Source organism: Petaurus breviceps, unplaced genomic scaffold (genome assembly GCF_028583685.1).
Source record: "Petaurus breviceps papuanus isolate PSGF00001 unplaced genomic scaffold, PetGlider_PUasm1.0 187, whole genome shotgun sequence".
Lineage (NCBI taxonomy): Eukaryota > Metazoa > Chordata > Mammalia > Diprotodontia > Petauridae > Petaurus > Petaurus breviceps.
This window is the reverse complement of record NW_027185799.1, coordinates 14327012-14352894: the sequence shown is the minus strand read 5'-3', so window position 1 is coordinate 14352894 and position 25883 is coordinate 14327012. Positions and strand designations below refer to the sequence as shown.

Here is a 25883-nt window from a genome sequence, read left to right as displayed (position 1 = left end):
TGCAGAATGAAGTACCTAGAACCAGGAGAATAATGTGTATGAGATAAGACACCATAAAGAAACACAACCTAAGAAGACTTAAATCATGTCATTGGTTTGTCCAACAAGTGGCTTTTTCTCCAGAGGACCTGTGGTGTAGTATGTTACCCATCTTCTGATAGAAAGTTAATGTACTTATAGAGACAATTTTTGGACATAGTCACATTGTGAATTCTGTTTTGGGGGGAGGAGGAGGGACTATGCTTATTTTTAAAAGATTTTTTTTTATTTCAGTTTTTTAGTTGGAGGAGAGGTAAAGAGTGAGAGTGGAGGTGAGCAATAGTTATAACCATAAAAGGGCCATGTAAACATGCACAAGAGAGAACAGAAGGAAGCATAAACAAGACACTTTTGATCATAATGTGTAATTATTATATATTTTATAAAACAATGTCAAATGGAGATTCATGCTTTTATTTACAATTTTCTTATTATAGTCTATTGTTAACCATTAACAGTCAACCAGCGTTTATGAAGCATTAACATGTGCCAAGTTCTGTGGTATTTGGGATACAAAAGGCAAAAACATCTTTTTATTAAGGAATTCAAGTTCTAATGGGGAGACAACATACAAACACCACCTAGCTGTCCCTGAAATGATTCAGAAATATTTGAAAGAACATGTTTCATAATTTCAGTTATTGCCAATTGGCTTTATTATAATTGTTATTGCAATGATCATTATAGATGAGACAAATTAAATTCTGAAAAGTTACTTGATTTACTTAAGACAAAACAAAATGTTAATAGTAGGGCTAAGCATAAAACCCAGATCTGACTTAACGTATTCCATTACACCACACTGTCTCAGGCAGCAGTGTGGGTATTGAATGGAAAAGAACAACCATTACTGTAATTCTATACAAGATTATTTTGAGATACCTCGGTGCTATGTTTTTGGCCTTTTCTCATTACACTCAGTTAATGCATTTAGCAGTCATCATTTACAAATACATCACTTGCTTTTGGTCAACAATTTTTATTGATGAAACATCTTGAAGTTAGTTCTATATGTCTGTTTGTACATGTTGTTCATCATGTTGTACTCTTCATGTCCCTATTTGGGGTTTTCTGGGCAAAGATACTGGAGTGCTTTACCATTTCCTTCTCCAACTCATTTTACAGATGAGGGAACTGAGGATCAAGTACCTTGCCTAGGGTCTCACAGTTAGTAAGTATATGAAGCTGGATTTGAATTGTAGTCTTCTTGATTCCAGACCTGGTGCTGTAATCACTGTGCCAACTACATTACTACCATGTTTCCCCGATAATAAGATGCTGTCTTATTATTTTTTTGGACAGAAAAACACCAGAGGGCTTATTTTCAGGGGAGGGCTTATTTTAATGAACATTGACAGCAATTTTAATAAATAGGTAAATGTGAACAAAAAAATGTACCTTTATTCAATAAGCAAATCACCAGGGAAGAACAGGATGATGCGCTCACTGCTGCAGCTCTGATTGGATGCAGCTCGGAGCGCGGCGTGCATTTCACCCGGGGGGGGGGGGACGGTGCATACAGAGGGTACCGTAATGTAGCGTGTAGCGCAGGGGATCACCTTCACTACAGTAGCAATCTCAATAGGGCTTATTTTCGGGTGAGGGCTTAATTTAGAGGAATCTTACACAGTAAGGGGAGGGCTTATTTTCGGGATAGGTCTTATTATCGGGGAAACACGGTAGTACTTGCTCAAATTTTATACTTTGTTAATGCTGAGGAGTGAATAAAGTGATCAATAGTTTCATCTTCATTTCATTTAAATAAATATTTATAAAACTAAAACAGCATGGAATTTATAGCTTAATATATATAAAAAGAACTGCAAATTATTAAACAAATTCAAGCAATCAAATGATATTTCTTTATGCACAAAAATAATTGCTAAATGCATCTAATTGAAGTTTTGAAATAACGCTAATACATTTGATCTTGAGGGATTTCAGTTCCTAGTTGAGTTTTATAAGACAAATTCTCAAATAACAATAAATGTCAGTAGAGTAATGTTTGCAATTTTAGATTGTTTTGCTTTCTTTAATATAAAATTGATTTTTCTTTGTGATGTAACTAAATTGTGTAAAGGATTTATTACATACTTATCAAATAATAAATTTAGTTTTCTTTAATTCTTTTATTGTTTATGGTCAGATACAGTGTATCTCTATCCCTCTAGTTAGAGATAGAATGCTTTCAGAATTGTCATATTTTTATTTCACCCTTCAAAATAGTCAGCTTCTTATGTTGACACAGATCTGTGATTTTTTATTATAATTATTTATTAAAATTAAGTACAGCACCAATGATGTTATATCTAGAGAAGTGCTTATTTTAAATTTCTTGACAAAATTTAAAATTGAGCATTTTATAATGTGAGAAAAAGATTGTAAAGTTTACTTTTTAAAAACTGAGTGCTAATTCACATACATTTAGGAATAATGGAAATATATAGAAACGTAGCATTGAAAAGTTATCATAGAGGTTTATTCATTCCATATTCCCTGACTTAGAATTCCCTCCACAGTGTTCCTAGCAAATTTTCATTGAACTGCTACTTGGAAGACCTCAAGTGAGGAGGATCCACATCTTTTGAGTCCATCCTTTCAGACAATGCTATTTATTAAAGTGATAGGAGCAACTTCTACTCATTGTTTCTAGATCTGCTGTCTTAGACCAAGCAAAATAACTCTAATCCTAAAATTCAGTATCTAGAAATGAACAAGTATTTACTGAATACATGCTAGGTGCTCAGCACTGTTAATTGTTGGGGAGGGATGAGGGATTTGAAGGAAAGAATACAAGGTATAATCCCTGCCAAATATTAACAAGTCATACATGTTAAAAATGCATTATATATTTGTTATTGATAAGCTATTTATTCAGTGTCTCTAATGTGCACCTTATTAGGTCAGAAGTCTTTACTTATTTTTATGTAATATATTTTGTTTGGCACAGAATCTATTCAAATATTTTTTTTTATTCTTGAAGTACTAAATATAGTATTCATAAGAAAATCCACCAATGTTTTCCACATGCTGTGGGTATGAGTTTTATTAATAGTACTTTCCCACATATCATATTTTTAGAGCTAGAACTCAAGTAATTACTAACTGGTAGAAATAAGTAGTATAGTAGAAGATTATGACATTGTGCCAATGTCACTAACTGATTCTTAAATGTTGTTTTATGAGTTTATAAAGCAGAGAATACCTGTATGAAGCTAAAGTGGAAGCACATGAAGCCAACCTAAGAATGTTTTTTCTCTTGTATGAAATCAAATGTCATTGAACAATCAGCTCATTCACCCCAGCTTCATCACATTACTTCATTCAACAAATACTACAGTTGGTTCTTGGAGGAAAAATTTTATTATGTACTATAATTTTAGTAAAAACAGATCTTGAGAGAGGATTTTGGGAAGAGGGCAGAGTAGGTCAGAAAATTCCAAGCTCACAAGATTTTCCCCCATGAGGAGTTAAAATAGCACCTTACAATGAACAAAGTGTGGGTGGAGATACATAAGAACAGGGGCATAACTGGGATCCTCCAGGGACAATTTGAGAATAGTGGAAGAAAAATTCCAGGAGCAGGTTTGGTCCATGTGAAGAGTAAACACTTCCAGGCTAGGTACCGGTTTAACAGCAAGTGCTGTCTCTTAAACAACTAGCGGCATGCTCTGTGGTTAGTTTGAGAGACTGTCTCAGCCCTAGCCACTGGAACTTTTACCCTGGGGAAAGTGAGGAGGGTTGGGCATTTGAACCCAGGAAGATTGAGGAAACCTCTGCTGACCAGGAACGTCAGACCCAGCTGGGCTAAGAAGAGCAGCGTTGTGGAAAAAAAAAAAAAAACCAGCACCACAAAAAATACACAGGCAAAGGAGAAAGAATCCAACCATAAAAATCTGTTAATGGGAATAGAGATGACTGGGTTTCATCTTTAGAGAAGAATATGGAAGTAAAGAAAGCCCCAAATAGTAACATCAAATGGTCACCTACCCAAAGAGAATTTATAGAAGATCTTTAAAAAGATTTAAAAAATCAAATGACAGAAATGGAGGAAAAACTAAAAAAGAAAATAAGAATAATCCAAGAGAAACAAGAAGGATATTAAAAGGAAAGTCAATCAACTAGGAAAGGCAATCCAGAATCTTAAGGAACAAAATTACATGTTGGAAATTAGAATTGGGTAAAGTGAAACCAGTGAAATTATAAGAGATCAAGAAATGATTAAACAAAATATGAATAATGAAAAAAATAGAAGAGAAAATGAAATATGAGAAGAACAACAGATTTGGAGAATAGATCAAGAAGAGAAAATATAAAAATAATCAGACTAACTGAAATTTACTATCAAAAAAAGAATCTTGATACAATAATACAAGAAATAATTAAAGAAAATTGTCCTGAAGCAGTAGAACAAAGGGGGGGGGATAGAAATAGAAAAAAATCTATTGATCACCATAGGAATATCAGTGAAATTCTAGAACCTCCAGCTAAAGGAAAAAATATTAAAAGCATCAGGATTAAAACAATTTAAATATGATGGTGCCACAATTAGAATTACACAAGACCTAGCAGCAGAGACATTAAAGGAGTCCAGGTCTTGGAACACAACATATCAAAGAGCAAGGCCCAAAATATCATACCCTGCAAAGTTAAGTATTATCTTCTTCTTTTTTTTTTGGAGGGCAATTGGGGTTAAGTAACTTGCCCAAGGTTACATGGCTAATTTTTTTGTGTGGGTGTTAAGTGGCTGAGGCTGGAACCAAACTCTGGTCCTCCTGACTCCGGGGCCAGCGCTTTACTCACTGCACCACCTAGCTGCCCTCAAATATTATCTTCAGTGAAAAAAAAAAAAAAGGACATTTGATAACCTCTCAGACTTTCAAGACTTTGTTTAAAAAAATCCTGAACTTAATAGGTGATTCAACATACAAGAACCAGTATAAATATAAGGAACATAACAAGGACTGATTATAAGGGATCCATAAGGACAGACTGTTTACTTTTTATATATGTAAAATGTACATCTAAGATTCTTATTAACATTTGGGTAGTTCATGAGAAAGATTAGGGTAAACATGAGTATAATATGAATTTAAAAAGTAAAACCATTTAGGAACAGTTTAAAAGAGTAATTATTTTATCTGAATGAGGGGCAAGAGGAAGAATTAATACACAGTAATGAGAAGCGGGAGGAGGGTTGGTAGTTCTCGTAACCTACTTTCATTGGAATGGGAGAAAACAATGCATATATATTTAAAAGAGTATAAAATCTTCTAAATTCAGAAGAAATAAAACGGTAGGCCATAGGGAGGGGGGAGAGGACAAGGGAGGTATCTTTAGAGGGGAGGGTGAGGGAGTAGGCAAATAGGGGTATAAAAGGGTGTTTAAGATTTATGGGAATGGGAGGATAGGAGAGGGATCATCCTTGGATGGGGGTTGTCAAGTCATAGGAGAGCCAGGTAGTGGGTAAAAGTAAAGTAGAGGAGGCAGGAGGGATAGGAAACAAGAGATATGCACATACATAAAAACAAAGATAAGGAGTAGAATAGGTTTGGGAAAGTATATGTCTGTATATGTATGTATATATGTATGCATGTATGTATATATCTAGGCATGGAGAAACATATCTAAACTTTATTGTAGCCTTCTGGGATGGTAGAGGAGGGTATGTATGTATTTATAGCTATAGAGAAACATCTAAACTTTATTGTGGCCTTCTGGGGGTATGTGGGGGTGGAAAAAAATGTAAAAAAGTGCACAGCAGAGAACAAAAGGAAACTCACAATGAAGCAAAGAAAAGATGGACGGTTATCAACATAGCGAGTATCATACAGGCTTTCTTTTGTTTGTTTTTTTGGAGGGGGGAAGGCAAGGCAATTGGGATTAAGTGACTTGCCCAAGGTCACACAGCTAGTAAGTGTGTCAAATGTCTGAGTTCAGATTTGAATTCAGGTCTTCCTGATTCCAAGGCTGGTACTCTATTTATTACACCACCACTGCCCTGACACAGGATGTCTTGAAATGAAAATTTATTGTTACATATTTTGAATCATCCCTTATGCTCAGCTTTGTACGTGACATGCTTTTTATTTCCTTTCTAACTTTGTATTTTATAAAATTATTAAAAAAAAAAGTAAATGGGGGGTGGCTAGGTGGCATAGTGAATAGAGCACTGGCCCTAGATTCAGGAGGACCTGAGTTCAAATCCAGCCTTAGACACTTAACAATTACTAGCTGTGTGACCTTGGGGAAGTCACTTAACCCCAATTGCTCTGCCTTCTCCCCTCTAAAAATAATAAATAAACAAAGTAAATGAAAAAAAAACATCTTGGTGGATTATATGCCATGTAAATGTTACCAATTTTATTTTTTCATTTTAAACCCTGGGCTTCAAATCCTAGGTTTATTCTTAATGCAAAATATATTTATATTGTGTATTTGGAACTGCATAAGGTTTTATTTTTCTTAACTCAAGATTTAAAGAAAATGTTTAAAGAAGCTCCATCAACAAGAAGTACTTGAAGTATAGAATTATATAGTGTTTAATGTAAATAAGGCCTTCCATGCTTGTCATTTTACACTGATAGTATCATAAGACAAGTAATGACAGATTAAGACCTGCCTAGTAGAGGGAAAACTAAATTACAAGACTTTTATTAAGGCATAAATAAACCTATTAACCGTTATCTGGAATACCAATTAGTAGAAGGAGCACTGACAATTTTATTTATCAACATTAAACACAATTATTAATTACAGACCTGACAAATCTAGCAGTAAGCAGGACATGTTGGGTGTGCTGGGGCCTTAAGTCCATTATATGAGAAGGATGATTACCAAAATCCTGTGGGGAAATAAGTAATTGTAGTTGTAAAATTTTAATTGCCTTTGAATAAGGCAAATTATATCCTGTTGTCTCAGAATATAAATAGTATGGCATTAAAGTACTCAACTATTCTAGTTGGAAACAGGAAATAATTTAAGGTGTTATGATTTAAAAGCTAACAGTGTTAAAATTTTTCTGTTGTAAATACTGTAGATAAATGACATTCTTTAAAGTATGAGAAATTTTCTTTATGTATTTCTTATATAATACCTTAGCTATTTTCACCATGCTATTAAAATGGGTAATTTCCAGCCTTTAGATGAAAATCTTATGAAGTGAAAAGGAGATAAGTTTTTGGATGAATGACCTTGCATGATTACAGAACTAATTAGAATATTTTTCATTTAAGAAAATTTATTTGATTGTATTTTAAAATACATTACTGTAAAATAAGTAAGAGATAAAGACAGTAGTTTTAATTTTTTCACCTTTTTTTTTCACCCTCCAAGATCCAAATTCTATGCTTTGTGGACATTTACTTATAAGTGCAGCAAGAAATTGCTTTGCAAAACTCATGGATAAAATTAGCTTGGCCATGGAGAATATAACAGTGGGCAGTAGTAGAAGTTTTACATATATGGAAAAGGATTCCCTGGTTCAGAGGTTGGCCCGAGGACTTCATAAAGTTAACACAGAAGCCTTGAAATATGGTCTAAGTGGCCCTGTGCCCATTATGGTAGGTATTTAACTTGTGATTTATGTAAAGAATATTTTCACAATATAATGGAGATTATACTGTTTTCAGTCAGCTAGTGCTTGTAAATTAAATTTTGAATCAGAATTGTTTAGTAAATATTCTTTGCATCAAGAGCCATCATGACATAATGGGTAGCCCTCTAGCTGGTCTTAGAGCCAAGAATATCATTCTTTCCATCTTCAAGTGATTATGGAACCCAGCTACATTTGGATCTTGCAATTTCAGGCCATCCTTTCAAATTCTGGATACCCTGACACACTGTGAGTTGGAGGAATTAGTTTGTTCCTCATTGTCATTTCCATCCTCTCCCTCTATTGCCAGTTATTCAGCTACATACCTTCCTTTGTGATCATGTTAGCCATTTATATCATCCAGTCTAGATGTAAAGTGGTTAGCATAGAGCTTGGCACATAGCTTTTATTATGATTCTGAATATTATCCTTGGTGTTTGGCCTGCATGCTATTCTGTCTCCTTTCTGAAAGAATTCATTATTGTACTCATAGTTTTCCTTTCCACCCCAACTCCTGCCATGATGATTAAGGACTTTTCTTTTTTTCCCATCTCTATGCCAGTGAAATCACAGATCTAGTCCCTATCCTTATTTTTACATTTGACATAGTTTTAGTTTGTTGTATATGAATACATTTAGATTTTTATAATTTACTTATACTGCTAGGTAGTAAATTAGTGTATTTAATAAGTATCTAGAGGATAAGAATATAAGAATTTGTTATTAATGCTCACAATTCATAACTGTACTAAAATAATATTATAGGATGCAGGGATATCTCAAGTTTTCTTGACAGTAATAAGATTGGGTTTTCTTTTTGCTGTTTCTTGTTATATTGTATAGAAATAATTGTTCAGATAAAACAATTCATTTTTTCAAATTATGTAAATGTGTCTCTAGATTTTGATAGCAATTGGTATTATTTTTCTTTTAGAATGTATTGTTTAACTAGTTTTTTTAGATATCAAATCCTATTGATTTAATAGTAGTCAATCCAATAAAATCTAAAATTGTTTCTATTTACCAACAGAAAAGTATAGAATGTTTGCAAAAGCAAATATATGAATTTACCCAAAGATTGCATGCAGCAGAAGTAGAACGCCGTTCACTCCGCTTAGAGGTCACAGAATTTAAAAAGAATGTACATGATATGAAAAAAGAGATTGACAAAGCCCAGATCCTCCAAGTGCAATTAAAAGAATTTAAGAAATCTGTAAGTATATTCAATTTAAAAAGACTGACTTGGAGATTCCTTTCATATATATATATGTGTGTGTGTGTGTGTGTGTGTGTGTTTGTTTATTGTTTGTTTTTCTAAATAATATAATTTTTTTCAGAAAGATTATCTTTTCAAATGCCACCACTATTTAGGACCCATGTTTAATAAAGAGGGAAGACCAGGTTTCATTTCTTTAAGAATTTTCTTCCCATATTAATTATATTTGATATTGTTAGTGTGGGTATTTCTGTTATTGATACAGATCACATCTTTTTCTAAATTGAAAGTCGTGACTGTAGTTCACATCTTATCTCTTGATCTTATAGGGTAAGCCAACCAAATTTGCTAAGCTTCCTTTCCTCTTTTATAAAATGAGTAATAATGATAATAATAATGATAATACCTATTATATATAATACCTATAAAAGTGCACTACGGAATTGTGTGGATTAAATGGTATTATTTATGTAATAGGCTTTACAAACTTCAAAGCACTATATTGTTTTATTCTTATTTAATCACCTTCATTTTGCAGAAGAGACTCAAGTCCAGTGACTCTTCCCTCAAGTCACTCAGGTAGTAAGTATCAGAGCTATAATTCTAGATTTCGAACTAGAAAGGACCTCAGATATACTCTAGTATAGTCCCTCTTTTTTATAGGTGAGGAAAATGAGTCTTAGAGATATTTAGTGATTTGCCCATGGCATTTAGTGACTGAGGTTGAATTTACTCCCAGGTTCTTAGACTCTAAATCTAGTGCTATTTGAATCTAAGCCCTTTGATTCCTAGTCTAGTATTCTTTGCAATATACTAACTGCCTCTAATATAAGAATTAAAGATTCATTATCATTACTTTTAAGATAAAGGGGTCTGAAACTAATTTTCTAGAGAACTAAAGATGAAACATGCTGCCAGGCGCCTTCCAGAGGAGGTAATAGATTCAAGATGCTAAATGAAATGTGTATTATTGTTGGACATGGCCTGTGAGGGGATATGCTTTGCTTGACTGTGAGGAGTTCTTATGAGGGCTTCGTTTATTTATTTCTTTGTTGTTAAGTGGGAGGGAAAGAAAATAAATTATTGTTAATTGGAAAAAACAAACAAACAAACCTCCTAAGACAACTGTTCCATATTTGACTGACCTAAGTGTAACTTGAGTTGATGACACATGGTCAAAGGAGCACTGAAAGGGTACAGAACTTCCCCCATCCAAGTCTTAGGGTTTAGAAACAAAAGGGATCAGGGGCAGAGCCAAGATGGCTGAGTAAAAGCACAGACTTGGCATTGGCTCTGGCTCTAACCACCTCCAATACCTGTAAAAACATGACTCTGAACAAATTTTAAAGTTACAGAACCCACAAAGAGACAGAGAGAAACAAATCTCCCCCTGAAGGCAGCCTGGTAGGCCAAAAGGAAAGGTCTATTGCAGTGTGCTAGGAGCCAGGCGCAGGCCCCCATGAGCCATGGTTCCGGCCCCATGGTAGCCCAGACCAAACAGAGCAGACTTCAGGAGAGTGAATCACTAGCAGCTGTGGTGGTCTCCAGACTTCTCAAGCCATAAACACCCCAGAGACAAAGTTTACGGAAACAGGGGGACAGAAGAGCAGGGTCTGGGCCCCTGCCCCTGGGGTGAGAAGTGGTAGAGGCGTGGTGGCTGCAATTGCTGCAGCATGGCTGCTTCCAGAGCTCCTTGCCTGCAGATTGTAGGGAGACCAAGTAACCATTCAGAGGGTATTTGCTCTTGCTTTAACTTGCTTGGATTGGGATTGCAATCTTGGGTGTTGGTCCTAGGGTATTTGGCCAGGGAACCAGAGCTTGTGGGGGCTGCAGAGACGGTGCCTTCCTAATAGCTTTGGCAGCTGCAAAAACCCCAGCGATTTGGGACAAAGTTCTCTCCATTCTGGAAGCAGAGTTCTACCATGGCAAAGAACTCAAAAGTCAAGTAATTGGCTAGCAATATAAGCAAGCAGAGGAAGCATAATCACACTGCGAAATCCTTTTTTGGGGACAAAAAGGATCAAACATGGAACTGGAGGAGGACAACAAAGTCAGAACTCCTGCATCAAAAGCTTCCAAGAAAAATATGAATAGGTCACAGGCTATAGAGGAGCTCAAGAAGGATTTTGAAAATCAAGAGAAGTGGAGGAAAAAGTGGGAAGAGAAATGAGAATGATGCAAGAAAATCATGAAAAGTGAGTCAACAGCCTGCTAAAGGAGACCCAAAAAAATGATGAAGAGAAGCACACCTTAAAAAGTAGATTAACTCAAATGTCAAAAGAGGCCCAAAAAGCCAGTGAAGAGAAGAATGCCTTAACAAGCTGAATTTGCCAGATGGAAAAGGAATTTCAAAAACTCATTAAAGAGAATAACTCTTGGGGGTGGCCAGGTAGCACAGTGAGTAAGAGCACTGGCTCCAGTGTTGGGATAACCTGGAGATCGAATCCTGGGCTCAGACACTTAGCACCCACCAAGAAACACCTGGCCGTGTAACCTTGAGCAAGTTACTTAACCCCAATTGCTTAGGGGTGGCCAGGTGGCTCAGCAAGTAAGAGCACCGGCTCCAGTGTCGGGATGACCTGGATCGAATCCCGGGCTCAGATGCTCAGACCACACCCAGAAATAACTGGTTGTGTAACCTTGAGCAAGTTACTTAACCCCAATTTCTTTAAAAAAAAAGAGAGAATAACTCCTTCAAAATTAAATTCGCACAATTGGAGGCTAATGACTTTATGAGAAATCAAGATAATACAAAACAGATCCAAACAAATGAAAAAAAATAGAAGGCAATGTGAAATATCTCATTGGAAAACCACTGACCTGGAAAATAGATCCAGGAGAGAGAATTTAAAAATTATTGGACTACATGAAAGCCATGATCAAAAAAGGAGCCTAGACACCATCTTTCAAGAAATCATCAAGCAGAATTGCCCTGATATTCTAGAACCTGAGGGCAAAATAGAAATTGAAAGAATACACCAATTGCCTCTTGAAAAAGATCCCCAAAAGAAAACTTCTAGGAATATTATAGCCAAATTCCAGAGTTCCCAGATCAAGGAGAAAATACTGTAAGCAGTCAAGAAGAAACAGTTTGAGTATTGTGGAAGCACAATTGGGATAACACAAGACCTAGCAGCTTCTACATTAAGGGATCACAGGGCTTGGAATATGATATTCTGCAGGTCAAAGGAGCTAGCAAGAAATCCAAGAATCACCTACCCAGCAAAACTGAGTATAATGCTACAGAGGAAAATATAGTCATTCAATGAAATAGAGGACTTTGAAGCATTCTTGATGAAAAAAACCCAGAGCTGAACAGAAAATTTGACTTTCACATATAAGAAGCAAGAGAAGCATGAGAAGGTAAACAGGAAAAAGAAATCATAAGGAACTTATTAAAGTTGAACTATTTACATTCCTACATGGAAAAACAATAATTGTAACTCATGAGACTTTTCTCAATGAGGATAGTTGAAGGGGAAATATATATATATATATATATAATATGTATTATATATATATATAAAACATGTATATATATACACACATACATATATAGGTATGTATAGGAGGGTGTATAATTATATATATGTGAGTGTGTGCATATGTGTGTTCATGTATACATAGACAGAGGGCACAGAATGAGTTAAATAGGAAGGGATGATAGCCAAAAAATAAAATTAAGAGGTGAGAGAGGAATTTATTGGGAGAAGGAGAAAGGAAGAGATAGATTAGGGTAAATTATCTCATATAAAAGAGGCAAGAGAATACTTTTACAATGGAGGTGATAAACAGGAAGGTCAAAGGGAATGGGTCAAGCTTACTCATTGAATTTGGCTTAAGGAGGGAATAACATACACTTTCAATTGGTTATTTTACCCTACAGGAAAGCAGGGGGGAAGGGGATAAGAGGGAAGGTGATACAAGGGAGGGCAGATTGGGGGAGAGGGCAGCTAGAAGCAAACACTTTTGAAAAGGGACAGGGTCAAAGTAGAAAATAGAATAAGTGGGGGGTGGGATAGGATGGAGGACATCTAGTTAATCTTTCACAATATAACTACTATGGAAATGTTTTACGTAACTACACTTCTACAACCTATGTTGAATTGTTTGTCTTCCCAGTGGGGGTGGGTGAGGAGGAAAGAAGGGAAAGACTCTGGAACTCAAAGTTTCAAAAACAAATGTTAAAAAAATTTTTTTTTACATGCAACTGAGAAATAAGATATACAGGTACTAGGGTATAGAAATCTACCATGCCCTACTAGAAAGTTAGAGGGGAATGGGGGAGGATATAAGAGAGAACAGATTGGGGGAAGAGGTATTCAGTAGGCTCACTATTTTGGGGTGGGGGTTAATGGAAAGACAGGGAGAAAAATTTGTAATTCATAATTTTGTGGAAATGAATGTTGAAAACTAAAAATAAATAAATTATTTGGGAAAAAATAAAATAAATATTTTAAAAAAGAATCAAAAGGGATCTTGATGTTCATTTCGTCCAACCCTCTCTGATGAATTGGGTAACTGAGCCCCAGAGAGGTGGAGGGACTTAACTGTGGTCATACAAATAATGAGTAACAAAACTGAATTGGAATCCAGGTTTTTTGAGCTACCAATCCTTCTTTGATAATATAGATTATGACAAACTTGGCTGTTGTTTTTCAAATATACATGAAATAGTCATTTCTTCTTAAAGTTGCCACTCATTTAGCAAACTCATCTGATGAAGCCCTAGTCAGAAAATCTAAGAAATAGTCACAATGGGTTATCTTTCCAGCCCAGGTCAGCACAGAACTTCAGACAGAGTTCTGCTGACATGGGGACAGGACCTGGTCTGGGGCCTGCTACATGAAGCATTCTGGCACTCAGTAACTGAAAGAAGATTGAAGCTCTTCACCAGAGAAAAAAGAGGTCCTGGATGAATATAATGGAACGACATCGTTGTTTAAGTTTTCCATTTTCAGGACCAACTGGCAGCTTTGTTGCTCACTACCCAGTTCTGGTTCACACATACAGGGTGAATTTAGATGTTGATTTGTACCTATGGGTTTCATTCCAGATTGAGAAGCAGTTACAGAATGACAGTGGTTGGGTACCCTCAGCTATGTATTGAGCAAGGAAAAATTCAGAAGCAAATAGTAGATTTGAGACTCTGACCCAGTTGCTGAGTGAATTTGCAGTTCTAACCTCTAGCCTAGTCTGGAGTCTGCGGCAAAATAAGTAGGGTAGGAATCCAAGACTAAAGAGGTGCTTGCAGTTCTATCGCTCTTAAGTTTTCCAGTTAGTCAGTAGTAATCTAATCCATCGCCCCCATAAGTACACAGATCACTACAATCAAGTCTGAAGTTAGGTAGAAGGGTGGGAGAAAAAATAAACAACAAAAAGAGCCTTACAACAAAAAGTTATTATGGACAGTAGGACGTTAGAGACACAAACCCAGGAAAGAGTGCTCTAAAACATGTATAAGCCTTGAAGATAAGCACAGTGTGGGCACAAATTCAATTAGAATTCCTGGAAGAAAGGAAGCAAAAGTTGAAAACATTAGAAGTTCTTTTTTTAAACGAAATGGAGATGCTAGAGATAAAAGTTTTGGAAAAATAAAAGCCATGCAATAAGGAATTGGAAAGGGAATTAACAAATTGGCACGAGAGTTAAAAATCCTTGACCAAGTAACAATCCCTTGGGAAATTAGAATGGACAAAATAGAATTTCATGACTCTATGAGATGACAAGAACTATTAAAACAAAAAGACTGAAAAAATAGAAGAAAATATGAGAATCATTGGTCTATCTGAAAGCCATGACCAAAAATATAGCAGAGATGTATCTGAAGAAATCTTAAAATTTCCCACTTTTCTTAGAAGAATAGGACCGAATGGAAACAGAAAGAATCTGTTAGTTACCTCCTGAAAGAAACACCAAAACAAAATTTCTCAGGAATGTTATAACCCAAATCCAATAGGGGAAAAACAGCTGTTAAGCAATCAGAAGGAAAGAATTTAAATAACACAGTCATAGTCGCAAAGGATTTAGCAGCCATAACTCTAAAGGAGCAGATGGCTTGGAATTTAGTGTTCTAGAAGGCAAAGATGATAAGGTTACTGTCAAGAATAACTTACCCAGCAAAACAATATTGTCTTTCAGGGGGAAAAATGGATCTTTAATGAAATAGAGGACTATCACTATTAAGTTGTATCAATGCAGACTCTCCAGAGGGATGGTCCCAAGATACTGACATACTGACAAAAGAGAGGCCAATTTTCGTCAGAATGGAAGTAAGAGGTTTTATTGGGGAGAACTTATTGATAATACCAGACCAAGGTAGCAGAAGGAAAGTGATAGATAAACCAGGCCATGTATTATACAGAAAAAGAATAAAGAACTCTTAGTGTCAAGAGACAGCCCATGGTAACATGGGTTGGTACATGTAAATTTACCCATGAGAGCTGTTTTACAGTTTGCAATAATCATGAGGTCACAGGTATGTTCTCAGGCTCTTGTTCTTACCATGCACAAGCATTCCTGATGAAAAGACCGGAGTTGCATAGAAACTCTGAAGTTCAGACATGAGAATTAAGAGAGACATAAAAAGATAAATATGAATGAACAATCATAAGGAACTAATAAAGAAACTGCTTACTTACATTTTTTTTTTGCCTGTTTGGAAGGGGCAAGGTAGGACAATTTGGGTTAAGTGACTTGCCCAAGGTCACACAGCTAGTAAGTATGAAGTGTCTGAGGCCAGATTTGAACTCAGATCCTCTTGACTTCAGGGCGGGTGCTCTATTCACTGTGCAACCTAGCTTCCCCTTACATTTATTTTTATTTTTATTTTTTGCCCTTTACATTTTAACAAGAGGAGATGATACACATGTTCCCTGTAAACACTATCTTTATCAGGGGTTATAGGAAGTCTGATTAGACAAAAGGTTATAGTTCTGTTGTGTCTTAATGAGCTTTACAGAAGTACCCAAAAATACACTTTGGGGTGAGAAAAGTTAATGTAGAAGTTGATACAAAATAAAAGGAAGGAGTTATGGAAGTGGCTGAGAATTTGGCTTCACTAACACACAAGACAGGTTCAGGACTACATTTCACTCAACAGGGAAATAAGTGAAAAAGGAGAAGAGAAAAAAGGTAGAGTTAAAGGTTGGATAGATGTATATATTAAGGTGGGAATTAATTGTAAACAAAGTGAACTCTAAGAATGTATAAAAACATTCATAGCTCTTTTTGGATGAGAAAATAATAGGAATTTGAGGAGGTGCCCATCAATTGAAAAATTGATGAATAAGTCATGAATGTTATGGAATACTATTTGCTATAAAAATGATGAAGGCAATGGTTTCAGAAGAGTATTAAGAAGACTTGTATGAATTGATACAGAATGAAATGAACAGAACCAGGAAAACTGTACATTGTCAACCAGATAGTAAAAACAAATAACTTTAAACAACTTAGAAACTCTGATCTATACCATGACAAACTACAATTCTGTATGCCTTCTGATTCTGAACCATGCTACTTTACTCCTATGAAAGAGGTGAAAGACTCTTTCATGGAGGAAATGGATCATAAATAAAATTACTTCTAGTCATTCCTGGTGAAAGGACCAAAGCTGAGCAGAAACACTGAAATATATACAAAGGAGGCAAAAGAAATGTGGTATTGTTCAGTTGTATCAGTTGTGTCTGACTCCTTTTGACTCCCCTTGGGGTTTTCTTGTCAAAGATACTGGAGTAGTTTGCCATTTCTTTCTCTGGATGATTTTACAGATGAGGAAGCTGAAGCAAACAGGATTAAATGACTTATACAGGATCACACAGTATCTGATGCCAGATATGAGCTCAGGAAGATGAGTCTTCCTTACTTCAGGTGTGGCACTCTATCCACTGTGCCACCAAATTGACCCAAAAGCAGTGTACAAAGGTAAATATGAGTGAGAAATCAAAAGGAACTAAACAAGAATAAGCAGTTTGCATTCTAATGTAGGAAGATGATGCATATATACCCTTATGACTTTTTATCGTTAGGGGCATAATTAGAGTCTACTTAGACAGAGCTCCTAAAAATGGTTGTGTTATATTTAGATGATTTTAAAAGAATGTAAAGGTGGGGGGAATTATGTATGTGAGTGTGGGAGAAGTACTTGACATATGGATTTCACTGTCATCTGAATTTGTCAAACTAGGAAAGAAAATCCACATAGTTAGATGTTGTTGTTCAATCATTTTTCAGTCATGTCTGATGTTTCCTGACCCCAGGTGGGATATTTTTGGCAAAGATACTGGAGTGTTTGCCATTTCCTTCTCCAGCTCATTTTACACATGAGGAAATAGGTAGACAGGGTTAAGTGCCTTGCTCAGGTGACACAGGAAGTGTCTCAGGCCAGATTTGAACTCAGACACTATGTGATCCTGTTTCCTGTTTCCAGGACTGGCATTCTATTGACTGTATCAGCTTTACTGAAATACATTTTACCCAAAAGTGAAGAAGGAAGGAAAGGGGAGAAAGAAAAGGGGGAGGAGAAATGAGGAAGGATATATTAAGGGAAAGATAAGTCATAAAGCAGTATGTTTTTCAAAGAAGGGTTTAAAATGAAAGAAGAAAAGCATGAGAATTTTGTATTGGGCTCTGGGAGAGAAAAAGAGAAAATGGACAGGGAAACACAAATAGATTAAGATTGCATCAAACTTGGAGCAGTGGTACTGAGCCCACTTCTCTTTTACCCCTGTTTTCTTCTTTATAAAGAAATATATAAGATTCTGAAAAATACAGTTAACAGTCATAACTGTGAATGTAAATGGGATGAACTCTCCCATAAAATTGAAGAGAATAGACTGGACTAATAAATAAATGAAGTACAGTCTAACAATATGTTGTTCATAAAAAACACACCTGAAACAGAAATATGAATACAATTAAAATAAGGAACTGCAGTAAAATCTGTGTTATGTCTTCTAACATCATAAAGGAATGGGGTAGAAACAATGATCTCAGAAAAATCTGCAACAAAAATAACCTAATTAAGAATTCAACAGGAAATCACATTTTCTTGAAAGTTACTATCGACAGTGAATTAGTATTAATACTAAACATATCTGTATCTAAGAGCATAAAATCTCAATTCTCAAAGGAAAAATTAAAGAAATGTTACAGAGACTAAAATTATAATAGTAGATAAACTCAGTTTATCTGAGCTAGATGAATCTAACCAAAAAGTAAAAATAAATGAAAAAATTAGTGAGGTACCTGAATTCAATCTTAGAAAAAGTAGATGTTATAGAACTCTGTAGAGTGCTGAATGAGAATAAAAAGGAATTTACATATTTCTTAGCTTTGCATGTTCTTTCACACAAGTTGAACCTCTGTTAAGGCATAAAAACTTCATAAGAAAAATGCATAAAGGATATTAAATGCATGTTTTATAGATGACAATTTCTACAAAATTATTTTAAATAAAAGTCCTCTTAGGAAATAATTACAAATTAATTCAAGAATAAATAAGTTGAGCCTAAAGAATGGTCAAAGAACATTATAGCAAGTATTTATATTTGAATTAAAGGTCATGGCAATTTGATAGCATACCAACATTTTTGTGATGCAGCCAAAGTAGTCATTAGGGGAAATTTGATTTCTCTAAATACGTTCATCAGTTAAAAAGTTAAGGGTGGGCTAACACATTGGGCATATACCTAAAAAACCTAGAATTAACCTCACCTCCAAATAAACACCTAAATAGAATCCTGAACATAAAAGAATAGATTAGTAAAACTGAGAGCCAAAATCCATTGAGTTAATAAAGTCAAGAATATTTTTTTATAAATAGCAAACCATTAGCTAACTTAGTTTTTAAAAATCAAGAAGAAAATCAAATTAATAAATTATCAAAAATGTAAAAGGGCAACTTAAAGCCAGTGAAGAAGAAATAAAAGAAATCATTAGCAGTTATTTCACCTAGTTTGGGACAATTAAAATGATTACATAAATAGATGAATTTTCAGAAAAATAGAAATTCCTCCAGTTAACTAACAAGAAATAGAAGGTTCAAGTAGCCTAATATTTGAAAAAAAAGTTAGAATTTAGAAATATGGAAATATAGAAATTAGCATTTAGAAAAATAGAAAAAAACTATAAATAAACTCTCAGTGGGTTGAGGGAATAGGACCAGATGAATTTGCAAGTTAATTTAATTAAACATTTGAGGAACAATTAATTCCAATATTATATAAATTTTTGGAAAAAGTAGGAAATCAAGGGGTTCTAACAAAATCCTTCTATGACACAAATATAATTTTGAAACCTAATCCTGTGTGAGTTAAAGTAGAGAATACAATCTATAGACCAATAGCCTCAAAATATTGATGGAAGCAAACATTTTAAATGAAATATTAGTAAAAAGATTACAGCAACATATCACAGTGATTATGCACAATTACTAGGTTGAATTTGTAAGAATAGTACAGTACTGGTTGAATATTAGGGAAATTATAAATATTTTATCATTGCTATCAAGAAAAACAAATCATCTGATTATATCAATAGATGTAAAAGATGCTTTTTGAAAAGATTTAACAGTGTTTTGTTAAAATACTAGAGAGTATATAAATAAATGTATCTTTCCTTAATGTAATAAGTAGTATGTAACTAAAACCAAGAGCTAGCATTTTTTGTAATGGAGATTAACTAGCTGCCTTTACAGTACAATAAGGTGTAAAGCAAGGATGTCCATGATCACCATCAATTTAGTGTTTTAATTGCTACATACACCAATTAGACAAGCAAAATAAATTGAGTGGTGAAGTATAAGCAAAGAGGAAATAAAATTATTACTTTTTGATGTTGATATAATTATTTTTTGAGAGAACCCAATAGACTAACAAGCATAATATCAATAAAGAAATTAGCTGTTGGATTTCTGGATAGGAAGGTTCATTATAAAACAAGAAATTAAAAGGATCATGTGAGGTGAAATGGACAGTTTTGATTACATAAAATAGAAACAAATTTTGCCTAAATACAATCAAATAAAGTTATAATGGAAATAGGTTACTGAGGGGGAAACATGTTTGTAACAAATTTTTCTGAAAGAGCTCTAATTTCTTTTTTTTTTTTTTTTAAAGCAATAGGGGTTAAGTAACTTGCTCAAGGTTACACGGCCAGTTATTTCTGGGTGTGGTGCTAAGTATCGAAGCCCGGATTTGATCCCCAGGTCATCCTGACACTGGGGCCAGTGCTCTTACTCACTGAGCTACCTGGCCACCCCTAAGAGCTCTAATTTCTAAGACATATATGGAGCTGATTTAAATTTATAAATATAAGAGTGATCCCTGAATTGATAAATGGTCAAAGGATATGAACAGGCAGTTTTCAAAAGAAGAAATTTTATCTATCAATAGATAGATTAAAAAAAAGTTCTAAATCACTAATAACCAGAGAAATGCAAAATAATTTAAGTCTGAGGCTCTGCATCACATATTTGATTTCATTTGTTTATTGCTGTTGGATAACCTTGCCTTCCTGCATCTCATTGCGTCAAATCATATTATCAGTTAATCATTCATTTTCTAGTTATCTTTTCTTGGTTTCTACTGATTCTATATACTTAGCTTTCTGTTTTTGGCTATCTTTCCTGTAGTATCCTCCCTATTGGTGTCTGGTACGACTCAGTAACTTCTAAGATAAAAGGTGCTATTTTTTCTCCTGTTTCCCCTATGTCTGTGAGATTTTGTGCTTTAAATAAAACATAATTAATATCAAATGAGGTAAGCTATTATATAGTGTTTCATTGGCCAGAGTACCATTTTACTTTTTTTTAAAGCAGCAAATACTAGAATGTTAGAGCTTAAATACTAGTTTGGAATTTACTTTTGAGTCTTTTTAAATTAAAAAGTAATAAGTACAACATGAGAGAAAGAAAAAAAGTTGTTAAAAATGTTGCTTGGACAACTGATCTTAAAGAATGCCAGAAGGGTCTGATTGACTGCCTGAAAGGATAGCACTAGATCACTGAAACAGTGTTTATAATGTCAGGAGATTCTTCTACAAATCATTCTCATTGTCAAAGATGGCAGAATAGAGGCAGCACCCCAGTTGAACTCTCCTGATATTCCCTTCCAAATAACTTTAAATTAATGCCTCAAATAAAATTTTGATATAGCAGAGCCAGCAAAAGATAAATGTGAGAGAGGATTCTGAGGAGATGGTGGAGTAGGTTAGAAAAGTCCAAGCTCTCCAGATTTCCCCCACAAACAAGACAGAATAATGCCTTAGGGCACATGTAGAGGGTAAAGATAAACAAGAGTTGGGGCAGAACAGTAATCTTCCTGGGACAACCAGAGAAAATTGGAAGAAAACCTGTGAAGTGTAAACACCTCCGGGCTAGTTCCACTGAAACAGCAAGCAGTGAACCATCTGACTAGATGGGTGGGGAGCTCAGCTCCAGCCACAGAAATTTTCACCTCCTAGACAGTGTGGGCATCTGATCTGGGAAGATTGAGGGAACCTTTGCTGATAAGGGATGCCAGGCCCAGCTGTGCAGCTGAGATGCAGCCCTGGTTGAGAAAGAATTGAGTGCAGAAGCAGTGGGGTGGGATGCTGCTGGTTATGGACACTTACAGGAGGGCAGAGCTCTTGGTTTTGATTCCAGGCCAGAAGGGAGAGCTGAAGGAAGACCTGAGGCCAGAGTCATCATGCCCCCATACCCCAGTACTAGAGGTGATTACAACAACAAGTGGCTATAAACTTAAAAAAAAAAATGAGCAGGCAAAGGAGAAGGAACCCAATCATAGAAAGTTATTATGGGAATAGAGAAGACTGGAGATCATCTTCAAAGTAAGAAACTGAAGCAAAAAAATAAAGCATCTTTTACCCCAAAGAGTAATGTAAAATGGTCACCTGCTCAAAAAGAATTCATAGAAGAACTTAAAATAGACTTTAAAAATCAAATGAGGGAGATTGAGGAAAAATTAAAAAAAAATAAGAGCAGTTGAAAGAAAAACAAGATTATGAAAAGAAAGCCAATCAACTGGAAAAAGAGACACAGAATCTTAAGTATGAAAACAACTCTTCGAAAATTAGAATTGGACCAGTGCAGTAATAAGAGAGCAAGAAATAATAAAATAGAAGAGAATGGGAAACATCTCATCAAAAAAAATTGATCTAGAGAAAAGATCAAAAAGAGAAAACATAAGAATAATTGGACTCCTTGAAAACTGCAAAAAAAAAAAAAGAACAATTGATACAGTAATGTAAGAAATAAAGGAAATTTTCTGGAAGTGTTAGAACAAGAGGGGAAAGTAGAAATTGAAAAAAATCCACTAATCTCCCCCTGAAAGAGATCCTAGGATGAAAATCTACAGCAGTATCATAGTCAGATTCTGAAACCCCCAGCTCAAGGAGAAAATATTATGAGGAACAAGAAAAAAGCAATTCACATATGACAGAGCCACAATTAGAATCACATAAAACCTAGCAGCAGTGACACTAAAAGACCATAGGTCTTGGAACACTATATATGAAAGAGCAAAAGAACGAGAGTTGTCACCAAAAAATACCATATACAGTAAAGTTAAGTATAATCCTGAATGAAAAAGAAATGAATATTCAGTGAATTGCCAGACTTTCAATGATTTTATGCAGAAAGACCTGAACTCAATAGAAAATTTGACATACAAGATCCAAGAAAAATATTAACATCAAAGACTAATTACAAGGGACTCAATAAGTTTAGTCTGTTTCCTTTTTATATGAGGAAATGTAAACTGTATGTCTAAGATTGTTATCAGTAATTGGGTAGTTGGAAAGAAAGATCCCCTGAGATTGAATGTTTTTATACATATCTACTCCCCAGTCTCCACCAATTAGCAATAACCAAAAGCACACCACCCCTCCATTTTCAGCAGACTATCCCAGCTAAAACATCAAGGTACCTTGAGGGGAAAGACTAGAATCAATACATGCCAGGCAAGTTAAATCACCAGCAGAACTATGGCCACCATCTCCCCTTAGACCATGATGGAGACATCACAGATTTTGAACCCAAGATCCTTGGGAGAGTAGCAGTGATTCCAGCTTAGTTTCTTTAGCCACAATCTTGGGAAGCAAACCTGTGAAGATGAAGCCTGGCCTTTTTCTTTTTTTAATTATTAAACTTTATGTACAAAATCACTTGATTTCAAATAAACATTTAATGTAAAAACAAAGGTCCATTTCAACAACTGAACTTTTTTTCCCCTATTTTTAAACACATCTACTGTACCATTCAAATGCTTGACCAGCTTACATGATTTCTTCAAAATCTCTTATCAAGGTTACATATAGAAAAGGCATCTTTTTATAAATAGAAACAAAGGGATTTTTCAGCTTTTATTATAAGATGACATAAAAAGTTTACTCAACAGAAGTAATTTCATTACAATTTTTTGGGGTTCCTGCAGATACTACAGCCATAGCTACTGAAGACCTTGAAAAGAAAGTTCTTGTCACCAAAGTCCTTGACACTATCAAATAGTTTAATATCAGAAACTAATGTGACTTTTTTCAGTGGAAATAATACTAAAGAAGAGGCATTACCATCTGCTTTGCCTCTGCCCACTGAGGACTTTGAGAACTTTCCTTCTGATTTGTAGCTAAAGTATTTAGTATATGCTGTTTCCTCCATTTGAATATGAATTCCTTGAGAACAGGGGCTGCTTAGCTTTTCCAGTTGTATCCCCAGCAATTAACACAGTGCTTGATACACTGTAAGTACTTAATAAATGCTTATATATTTATTCTCTCTCAGCTCCCTTAAATTTTCCTACCTACTTTTCTTGTCTACATAGGCTTTCAACTTATCTTTTTGTGACGGTTTTTGTTGTTTAAAATTGTATTTTATTTTTTGCCTTTTTTGGGGGGAGGGGCAATTGGGGTTAAGTGACTTGCCCAAGGTCACACGGCTAGTGTTAAGTGTCTGAGGCTGAATTTGAACTCAGGTCCTTTTGGCTCCAGGGCTGGTGCTCTATTCACTGTGCCACCTATTTTATTTTTTTTTTTAAGAAGAAAATCTATTTTTTGAGCCCTGTTTACCTTCCTCTGACTTAAAAGCGTAAAATAACCCTTGCAGCAAATATGTATGGTCAAGTTAAACTAATTCCCACTTTGGCCATGTCCAAAAATTTTATTTTCATTCTGTACCCTGAGTTCATCTCCTTTTTTTCAGGGTATAGGTCACATGCTTTGTTGTATACCTAGTATTGAACACATTGCCTAGCCCTTGGTAGGTACTTTAGAAATATTAGTTGACTCTCTGACTTTGGAGTCATGGTTGGTTATTCTGTCGATCCGAATTCTTAAGTCTTTCAAAGTTATTTGTTTTTATACTGATGTTAAATAAAATTTTCTCCTTGTTCTGCTCACTTTACTTTGCATCTATTCATGTAAGTTTTTTCAGGTTTCTCTGATGCCAGAATCTTTTCATCAATTCTTAAAGTGCAATAAATATTTCATTATACTGAAATGGCATAATTTGTCATTCCTCAATTAATGTGGCACCTCATTTGTGTCCACTTCTTTGCCATTACAAAAAGAACTGTTATAAATATTTTTGTACATATGGATTCTTTCCTCTTTCTTGGATCTCTTAGATTTCTTGGTTAGGCTAGTAACATTATTAGTGGTGAAACAAAGTGTGTAGTTTGATGACTTTTGGATATAGTTTCAAATGATTTTCCCAAATGGCAAGACCAGTTCATAATTCCACAAAATTGTATTAATGCCTCCCATCATATTTTTTTCTTAATTTTGATACTGATAATTTATTTTTTAAGCCAAATTTGCTAATGGTTTATACATTTTATTTTTTTTCAAAATAGAGCCCACCTCTTTTAGAATTCATTATTTTTTTTAGTTTTGTAAATCTGTTTTTCTGAATTCTTTTTTCTGTTTTCTTTTTAATTAAGGTTTTAAAATTGTCTTCAAGTTAATTGATCTGTTTTTTCTTTCTTTTATTGATAAAGGTGTTTTATGAATTGTTCTTTCACAATCCAATTCTTTAGGATGTTATTTTCTCTTGAATTTTAATCATTGATTCAGTGTCTCTGTTAATGAACTTTTTTATTGTATTATGGTCATTAAAAGATAAGCATTTGGGGCGGCCAGGTAGCACAGCCAGTAAGAGTACTGGCCCCAGTGTTGAGATGACCTGGGGATCAAATCTGGGCTCAGACACTTAGCACCCACCCAGAAACACCTGGCCGTGTAACCTTGAGCAAGTTACTTAACCCCAATTGCTTAGGGGCAAACAGGTGGCTCAGCGAGTAAGAGCACCAGTCCCAGTGTTGGGATGACCTGGGCATTAAATCTGGGCTCAGATACTTAGCACCGCACCCAGAAATAACTGGCCGTGTAACCTTGAGCAAGTTACTTAACCCCAGTTGCTTTAAAAAAAAAAAGATAAGCATTTAATATTTTCAGTCTTTTGCCATTGTTTGTGAGGGAGTTTCCTTACCCATACCAATAAAACCACAGGTGTGGGTATCCCCTCTCCCTGCCTCCCCTAAAAAAAAAAACAAAAGTCTTGGTACTAATAAATTATTATATGTCATTTACATTGTATATGTTCATAGATATCAGGTTTAAGATCAGAATAGTAAGTAGACCAAAGATTTCACAGATATAGAAAGATACTAGGCAAATAAACCCTTTCTACCAAAATAAGTTCACACTTTCTTTTCCATTTTCAGCTTTAGAGTGTTGCTTAGGGCATTCTCATGTCAAATAACGTGTTCATAGTCATGTAGCCAATGATGCCAGAAGTATAATTCTAACCCAGGTCTTCCTAGCTCCTAGGCCAGTTTTCTATACTACTAAATCATCTATATATATATATTTTTTTTTCCATATCAGTATCTATTCATACACACACACATATATATAAACAAACATGTATACATGTAATACAGAATTTATGTTTACATTTGTTTGACAAATGTACTCAGGAATATTACTTTGAATTGTATTTATGCTTGACCTTCACTAATAAAGTAGATCATTCTG

The 25883-nt window shown here is 34.9% G+C and overlaps 1 protein-coding gene across 1 annotated transcript in view; it reads left to right on the top strand.

Annotated features, from left to right (window-relative positions):
• Positions 1–25883, top strand: part of CCDC171 (coiled-coil domain containing 171) — a 555758-nt gene that overhangs the window by 299590 nt on the left and 230285 nt on the right. The window contains exons 20-21 of the mRNA XM_069090675.1: positions 7375–7601; positions 8664–8846. Of these exons, the coding sequence (XP_068946776.1) occupies positions 7375–7601; positions 8664–8846 (410 nt within the window). The remainder of the gene's footprint in view (positions 1–7374; positions 7602–8663; positions 8847–25883) is intronic.